Source organism: Mugil cephalus, chromosome 2, assembly GCF_022458985.1.
Source record: "Mugil cephalus isolate CIBA_MC_2020 chromosome 2, CIBA_Mcephalus_1.1, whole genome shotgun sequence".
Lineage (NCBI taxonomy): Eukaryota > Metazoa > Chordata > Actinopteri > Mugiliformes > Mugilidae > Mugil > Mugil cephalus.
Window position 1 is genome coordinate 8,839,499 of NC_061771.1, and position 9,044 is coordinate 8,848,542.

Sequence of the window (9,044 nt, forward strand, 5' to 3'; positions counted from 1 at the left end):
CTTTAGGAAGCATTCGATATATTCATGTTTGTTTATGACCATATACGGAATCCAGTATGCCTCCCTGGAGGTCAAGAAGCCGCAGCATCAAATGCTACGTTAACAAAAAAAGACTATTCATATTTGCGCAATTTTTACTTCATTCCTTGGAACTTTTTAATAGCGTAGGCTGCTTCACATAGACTAAGGGAACCTTCGGCTGGAATAAAGATACTGGCAATGATTCTACAAATCCATATCTTAAAATACGGGTTTTAGTTAGGCTTCATTAAACCACGCAGCGCATGTAGCACAAAGGCTTATTATAAGGAATATTCGAACCATTACGCAAAGTTTGGATAACCTTTGACAGTGGAGACGCAGCGTATTTAGTCCCATTTTACACGGTTCAGTGAAGACGTGTTCAAAAATTGTAACTGTAGAACAAATCTTGCCACTTTGAACCAGCGCTAGGTTGTTTTACCATAATACCGAAATACTCACATCTGCAAGTTGCCGACAAAGCTATCTAAAACCGTGTACTGGTTTTATGGACGTCTAAATCAAGTGAATTTTGTTAAGAGCGTAAAAGTGTATAGATACGACACACACGCGCAACTCTTATATTTGATATACTCCACGCTGTTCCCTGGCGGATCTTTATTTTGATTCGCACCGTAATTGACCCAAATAAACCGTGCTGTAACACGAACAGAGGTTTTCCTCCTGTGTGCGGGGCCTCGAGGGGACGGGCCTACATGTGAACACATACACACACACTCTCTCTCTCTAGCTCACTCTCTCTCCAACTATCTCACGCTGCAGCAGGAGCCGCAGCAGCAAACGCGGCTGACGCATGAGACAGTAATTCTCCTTTCCTTGGAAACCCCCATTTGCTATCGTGCTCGTCCAATCGCTGGATGTCCTCGGTCATTAATCGTTAGACTTGACGTTTCACCGTACTGCTGCGTCCATCTCTCGGACTCCCTCGCTTCCCGCTGGCACCGAGGAGACCCCCGTCTCGGCCATGACTCCCCGTCGGACCGCAACGCAGAGGCAGAGACGCTTGAAATGATTGTTTGGACTTTAGATTGCCTTAAAGAGAGTTCACTAGGTAATCCGCTGGCTTCTGCGCAATAGCTCTGTGACATCGGGGGAAAATCATGCAGGAGAAGCTGACGGACAACCGGGCTCCCACTTCATCAAGGGCGTCATCCTTTTTTATTGAGAATCTTTTGGGCAAGGGGACGAATGGGCTGGAGTCGATGTCGGACAGAGGTGGAGTGCACGCTGGTGAAGAGAGAGGGTCGGCCGATCGCGACATACACGCCGATACGAGCGCTACAGCGCCCGATGGTTCCAGCTCCACAGCGTGGTCCTCTTACAGAGACTCGCCGTCGCTGTGCCGCGGGGGGAATATCTTGAACTTCAGAGCTTTGGAAACGCCACACAGTGAGTACAGAATGGACTGCATGTGTCCTGGATATATATGTGTATATATACACACACATTCAAGGAACAAATGTAAAACGTTTCAGGCCTGATTATGCTTGGGGCATTTTAACCTCTTAGTGCAGTTTCCTAGCACTGACAGTTTGTCGCATGCATCTGACCATATTTGTCAGCAAAAAATGCCAATTTACTACATCATCTGATACAAGAATGAACGGCATAGTTTAGATTTCAGAATAATGTAATGGCAAAGAGTCGAACGAACAGCAGCGCGGGTTTATTGTGTCTGATCTAAACTTTGAGATCACATATGCAACTGTTATTCATACATCAGTGTACCTTAAATACAACAAAGAAACGTGAATCTGACTGCTGGCAGCAGATCACTCACCTTCACTTCCTCTTTGAAGGCTACCATGCACCTGATATGTAACGTGTTAGTTTTTAATCTTTTATAGACCAGAGGCTGACATGCGCATCGGCCTGTCAAATAAACATATTTTTTTTCATGTCTCATAAGCGAAATCCACCCTCCTCCACATTACATGATTCACTGACGGTTTGAGGATTACGCACCAACATAAGAAAACAACCAAAAACAAATACAGCAGGACTGTTCGTCAATATGATTTTAAACACACCAAACAACAAAACAAGATGCCCATTATTTTTGTGTGTACAGACAGATACTTTGATTTTACAATTTCAGCGGCGCTATGTTGTGTTCACGTGTGACGGGAGCCACATGTAAATAATGATGCCCGCACATAAGATCGGTATTACCTAACTATGATATTAGCTTTTATTATAAATGTAAATCTGTGATGTGGTTGGGCCTAAAGTAGCTCCTTGCTGCGCATAAACTTTGCTAACATTTCAACTGTCTTTTGAGGAAAGGACAAACACACAAATAAAGTTGATTTTAAATAAATGATTTCAACAGTTACGCAACGTTTTTATTCTTCTATCGTGTTTCTGGTGTTGTGTTTAGGTAGGTAGTGGTTATTTTTTCCCGGGGAATTGGTTTATTCTGACATGACTGATCACATAAAAATATTTTAAAGACACACACATAGTCAAAAGCCGAATCAAGATCACTGAAAGTTTACAAAAGTTACGTTTCTCTGTTTAACGACTAACGTTGTTGATTTGTCTACCAGGTCCAAGGGACATTACAAGTTCAGAGGATCCCTGCTGCTCAATATCTGCCAGTGACAGGGATTCACCTGCTATGTCAGAGCCAATAACCGAGAGTAGCGACGAAACCGACAGGAAAACGGGCGACAGCAACCTAACTGACGACAACGAGGACGTGCAGAACGCGTTTGGTGCACGGTCAGAGCAAGACGCCTCCTCAGACCCGAGCTCAATCCGGAAGAAGAAGACGCGCACCGTGTTCAGCCGTAGCCAGGTGTTTCAGCTGGAGTCCACTTTTGACGTGAAGCGCTATCTGAGTAGCTCGGAGAGGGCGAGCTTGGCCGCATCTCTCCACCTGACAGAGACTCAGGTAAAAATCTGGTTTCAGAACCGGAGGAATAAGTGGAAGAGACAGTTGGCGGCTGATCTGGAGGCGGTACACATCCCAAACTCGACCCAGAGGATTGTCAGGGTGCCTATCCTTTATCACGAAGGACCCACACCCACTGCCGCACTAGGTTTCAGCCTAAGCGGGCATCCAGTATCTCAACCCGGCTTCTCCAGCTCCATCAGCTACCCTCTGTCGTCGTTTGCTCACTCCATGAGCATGCTGAGATCGCAGATGACCGGCTTGGTGTAAAGACTATTCAGCACTGTTCTTAAACTCGTTGTTATTGATATAAATCCACCTGGGTAACATTAACTGTGCAATAACCCCCAATGCAGCAGAAAAGTGTTTTTTTCCTGCATCCAAAGATACAACCTGCAGAGTCCGTGATTACTACACAAAGTGATATTTATCTTCATAAGCTTCCACAAGAGTCTGTGATCTTTACACAGTGGTTAACTATTTTAGCAGCCAAGGACGGCAAGGCAGAGGGCCAGGGAGGCCATACCTGTTCATGTACTGTATGTTTGAATACACACATATTTTTGCAATTTTTTATATTTAAAGTCACAGATCAGATTTTTTTTCCAACTTTGTCACTTTTTCACGTAATAAATGAATACAAATCAAGCACTAAATGATCCGCTTTCTGTTGTTTGTTTACATTCAGGGGACCTGAACCATGGCTTCATGTCATGCAGGGTCACTCATCTCGCCTCTATGAAGTGGATCCATAGCGTGTGTGTGTTTGTTTTTTGACCAAAAACCTAAATTTGTATGCCTTTTTCACAAATGAAAAAGTTTACCTTTATACACTACTTGAGGGTTTCTGGTAAGTAAGCTGGTCTCTCTCCGCCACGCGTTACTCCATCTATATATAGCAGATGCAATAATAGTGCTTTACTTTATGTAATAATAAAGGAATATAAAATACACAATATATGTTCAGAAATGCTCGTTCTGTATCCATCTGCCAGCGGCTGAAAGATATTTTAAGGAACCCTCTTTCGCCCTATTTTGGAAAAAAGTTTCTACATCTATTTGATTAAAAAATAAAATAAAATAAATAAAATAGACAGACTGAAAAACGAGTACATTTCTATACAAACAAATATTTTCTTATTTCATGCTATGATAGTGGTTACGCAAAAGTTTCAAGGACAGACGTGATTTAGTTACTTATTTATGTATTTAATATATATATATATTTTAAATGTAGGCCCGTCGGTGATCTATAAGGTATGGATTAAACAGCATATACAAGTATCATAGATACACGCGAACGCAAAACGTCTCACTGAAATAATTAAAAACATAAAAACACAAAGGTAATCATACAAAGAAAACCACATTGAATCCAAACAAACTGCAAAACTGCATCACAATATGACGTGGAAATTTCATTGATAAAACTATACCGGTGTTCAAAAATAATAACCCACTTTGCCATCTTGATCATAACTTAACGAAGTTGGGAACCCAGATTGTGCAGAAAGAGTGTGGAAACGGCCAATACCAAATGTGCACAGAGGCTACTGTGTATGGTGTGAAAAAACTGTGAAATTAAATTATTCTTTATTATATTGGGGGCCCTGTGTGTCTCCGGATCGTGGCTGTCCCATCAGCAGATGTATGAGGAAGAAAGTCAGTCGTAGAAGTGTGCGGTGTGTGTGCGTGTGTGTGTGTGTGTGTGTGTTGGTGGGGGTGGGTGGGGGGAGTGTGGAAAGGGAGGGAACAACGACACGCTCCTGTCCTCCTTTCTCCTCCTATTCCCTCGCGTTTATTGGTCCACAGTGCACGTTCTGCTGGACCAATCAGCGTGGACACGGCGCTCCATCCGGTGTGTGGAGTAGCGCTGCAAGCAGAGCGCAGCCTGCCTGGCAGTGTCTGCTCAGTGGCTGCTGCTATGGTTGGCAGAGTGTTCGGACGTTAGTGGTGAGATTAGCGTCCCCGTTTAGAGATAAGGACGAATTGAGTCGAGGAAGTAAACAAAAGAGGACTAACGCCTTGGAGAATATGAACAAGGTAGAAGCGCCATGTCGACCCGCCGCCTCTCTGAAATTCACCATTGACAACATCCTCAACCTCAAGACCAGCGGGAGAAACTGTGACAGTTGTCACCCAGGCGGACTGCAGGATGAACTGGCCACGGCGATGCGTAAAGATGATTTCCAGAGCCACCGTGAGGAGAAAGGAGTCCAGCAGAGGCAGGACCCGGACAGCAGGCTTAACGAACGAGGTAAGAGTTTGTTCGAGCACGCAGTTTGCACCCTGGGTGATCTACCACCCTTACGGACGGCTCGCGTGCACCGATATTTACATTTCCAGGTCATTGTTTCAGTCTTGAACACGGCGAGTTAATGAAGTGTGATTTTGTTGCAGAGTTGCAGATCACAGACTGCAGCGGGGCAGCGGACTCGGTCGTCATCAGCCGCGGAAACCAGAGGAAGTCGGCGGAGACGCGCTTCGAGAGCGGGGACAGCAGCTGCGACGACAGCAGCTCAACCACCGCGGCCACGGACTCCAACAAAGGAGGGAGCCCGGGCAAAAAGAACAAAATGATAACGAAAAAGAAAACTCGCACTATTTTTTCCAAGAGACAGATTTTTCAGTTGGAGTCCACCTTCGACATGAAACGTTATCTGAGCAGCGCAGAGCGCGCTTGCCTCGCCAGTTCCCTGCAGCTCACGGAGACCCAGGTGAAAATATGGTTCCAGAACCGCAGGAATAAATTGAAACGACAAATCTCGACCGAAATCGACGGACCAGTTAGCGATTTCCCCGAGACTGGAAAGCCCGTGGTGGTGGGGCAGCTCCCGGCCCTGTACAAAGAGAGCAACTTGCTGGGGAGATGTCTGCTGCCCATGCCTCTGCCCGTGGTGTACCCGGGGAGTAGCACGCCTTACCTCTGCTTCTCAAACGCCAGCAAGTACTTCAGCCTGTATGACGGGGACGTATGATAGTTTTGAGATGTCTCGGCGTCAAAGAGACACTTTCGGTGGTCCGTTGCCAACTTTCAAGCATTTACCGTGTTTGGATGATGGGGCCGGTCCTGCGGCCTTAACTCTTTGTGAAGACTGCAAGTACAATGGCAGAGGAATCGTTACATATCAAATAAAAATATTATCTGAATTATTTATTTTCTGTCAAATCCTGGGTTTTGTAGACCGGACACTTAACCTGTTTCTTACACCTAGCCCTTTATAGAATATACCAGGCTATGCTACTGAAAGCCTGAGGGGCCTAAAGCAGTAGAATTTACAACATTTTATTGTTTACATTACGTTATTATTATTGTTATTATTATTATTATTATTATTATTGACAACAGCATTTCCAGCAGCCTAAGCCACCAAAGAAATTACTATAGCCTAACAATTTGCATGCATTTCCTGTACCATAATGAATTCTGAATTACTAAAATTATCTATGTATTTAAATGAATGTAATTAACATTTTATTCTGTTGCACGCATGTGTTTTTTTCCTGTTTTTTTTTTGAGTATCTTACTGTACTTGATTTATTCCACATTTGCCTATAGGCTCCTTACACCTTTAACTGAAACTATAATTAAAATATCCTCATTCAAGAAATATTTTTCAGGACTGAATCCGTATTCTGAGGAAAACCGTGTTTCAGTCATTCTTAGTTTATTATAGTTTTTTTTTTTTTTTTTTTTTACAGGTATGGCCAGGCAGCAGTTTTTGCTGTATCTTTTTCCTTTTAATATAAGTTGCTGCGTTGACATAGACGACTAAAATGACAAACCTCAACAAGAGTTACTGAACGATTTAACAGATCTCACTAAGTACTCTCCGTAAAGGCTGCTTGATGTAAATTTGTCGTAGGCCCAAAATAAATTAAAAAGGGAAAGCAGTGTATAAAATGGTATAAAATGTGCAGAAATTCAGTAGTGTTTATTAAAAACCTTACAGCCCTAATCAAAAATAACCTTATACACACCGTCACAGGCCACTGAAGTAACCTCAGTATGTCTCAGTGGAAAAATGCGGATGTCAATATCAAATCAAACTCATAGCTGCAACTATTAATCTAATAATAACTGTCATATTTTATATAAAACATGACATGATGTCATGGTGACGTGGTGTTCATTCGCCCTCAACAAAAATACTGATCAACTATTGTTAAAGGATTATTTCACACTGTCCACAGTAAGCCTTCTTAATTTCTGTGTCACTGCATGAAGAGGTCATTTACTTACCTCTGTATCAGAGATACAGCGAAGGGCTAGTTCTGTGCTGAGAAATTAAAACATTATGAAAAAATTGTGATCCAAGAAGGAAGTGATGGACGGATTCTGACAGGAGGTGAAGCACATCACTTCCCAAGTTTTGGAGCAAGAGGGCTTAATCTCCCAGCGGTCGCTCTGGTGTCGTGACACAGCCACAGACCAATATACACCCACAGTTAGCATAATTTAAAGTGTTCACAGTGGAAAGTTGTGTTCCCACTCCTGTGAAGTCAAGCCAGCATTCATTCCTCATAAGCTAGATTCAAGTCAGTCGTATTACCAAAGGATTTGGGCTTTGGAAATGCACAAATGAATGCACCGCACTAATCCCCAAAACTGGAAACAGAGCTATCTGCTTTCTGGGCTTCCTGCTTCTTTAATAATATGTCTTAGCTGTCACATCACTGCTTTGTGGAACAATAAATTATTTATGGTATGGTCAAGAAGAACAGGAATAAAGAGAGGAAAAGCTGCAAGCAGCACTGGATATGTAATCAGCTATGGCCAATTGTGTATAATAACACTGAAAGTCAAGACAAATATACATATATTTGTCTGTAACTGCTGCGATAATATGCACATCAGCATGTTATGATATAGGACAACAAAAACATCGCTTTTGTCACAACACTGCACATCATTCATTTTCAGCTTTGGAGTTTGTTCTTCTTACTGCATTCCCCCTGGTATTTATCCTCCTGAGACCAAAGCATTTGTTTGGAATGCATCTTAATTTCTTTGAGATAAGAATAAGATCTTTGCGTATTTGGGATTAGTGGGACCTAAGAAGTACAAAAAATAAGCATTATCTTTGAACTGGAAGTAGGTTTTGAACAAAAAAAAAAATGTGAATACAGGGATTATTTTACTGTATATTCCAGTTTAAGTGTGAACCAAAAAATAAAACTGTTTATTTTAATGCAAAAGAAGAATTGGAAACAATGAAATCCCAACGGGCCTAAAACCTAATGTCCCTATATGTGGACACTCTCAGGAGGTTAAATTTATCTATTATTAAGAGTCTCATAATACTGGCCTCAGGTTATCCTAAATCAATGTCACGGAGCTTTACAGTGAAAAGATGTGTTGCTCCAAACCTCATGATTTGTTAGACCAAACATAATGCATTGATATCTGAAACATTTTTATTTTAAATAAATAAATAAGAGTCGTGCTATTTTTGTCCCACTACTAAAAATCTATTTTCTGCATCACCGGGGTTAAAAATTAGAGAACCTGATCAGTGCTGCTCAAAGTAAACTTTGCCACAACACTTAACCTTCATGTTTGTGTAAATCCAGACAGGATCCAAAGGGGATTTACAATCTAGGTACATATTTTTGATGTTACATTAAAAACCAGGATGCTCTTTGTTCATTATTGATCCACAAATAATGAAGAAATCTCAGAGGCGTTCACATGCACCGTTTCGTGTGCGTAATTCAGAGACATCGACTGCGTGTGTGTGTATCCACCGAAGAATAGAGGCCTGTTACGTCCGGCAGGCTGTCTCGTGTTTCAGAACTGCTAGAGTCACACCACTGCTCAGTACCCACAATCCCCAGCGGCTAGCCACTCAGACATGACGGCAGACTGTCAAGATATGAGGTGTGGCCGAATGGTATATTACTAACATTTAAGTCATAGTTAATGGAGAAGCTCATACTACTTTAAAGGCTGCACTGCAGAGTATAAGGTAAATATCTTAACATATATATATATATATATATATATATATATATACACACACACTAATTCAGATTAATATTTGTCGTACGCACTAATTATTTTCTACAACTGGACCGTTTTCATTTCGTCACTCCATCCTCCCTC

General features: G+C 42.1%; 2 protein-coding genes across 2 annotated transcripts; both read left to right on the plus strand.

Annotated features, from left to right (window-relative positions):
* Positions 1–789: 789 nt before the first annotated feature.
* Positions 790–3,704, plus strand: hmx1 (H6 family homeobox 1). The gene is made up of 2 exons (XM_047578756.1): positions 790–1,431; positions 2,592–3,704. Exons 1-2 carry the CDS (start codon positions 1,143–1,145, stop codon positions 3,206–3,208), a joined length of 906 nt encoding a protein of 301 aa, XP_047434712.1. The 5' UTR covers positions 790–1,142; the 3' UTR covers positions 3,209–3,704.
* A 1,075-nt stretch (positions 3,705–4,779) lies between these two features.
* On the plus strand, positions 4,780–6,568 carry hmx4 (H6 family homeobox 4). Its single transcript, XM_047578701.1, has 2 exons — positions 4,780–5,195; positions 5,339–6,568. Exons 1-2 carry the CDS (start codon positions 4,973–4,975, stop codon positions 5,914–5,916), a joined length of 801 nt encoding a protein of 266 aa, XP_047434657.1. The 5' UTR covers positions 4,780–4,972; the 3' UTR covers positions 5,917–6,568.
* Positions 6,569–9,044: the final 2,476 nt, after the last annotated feature.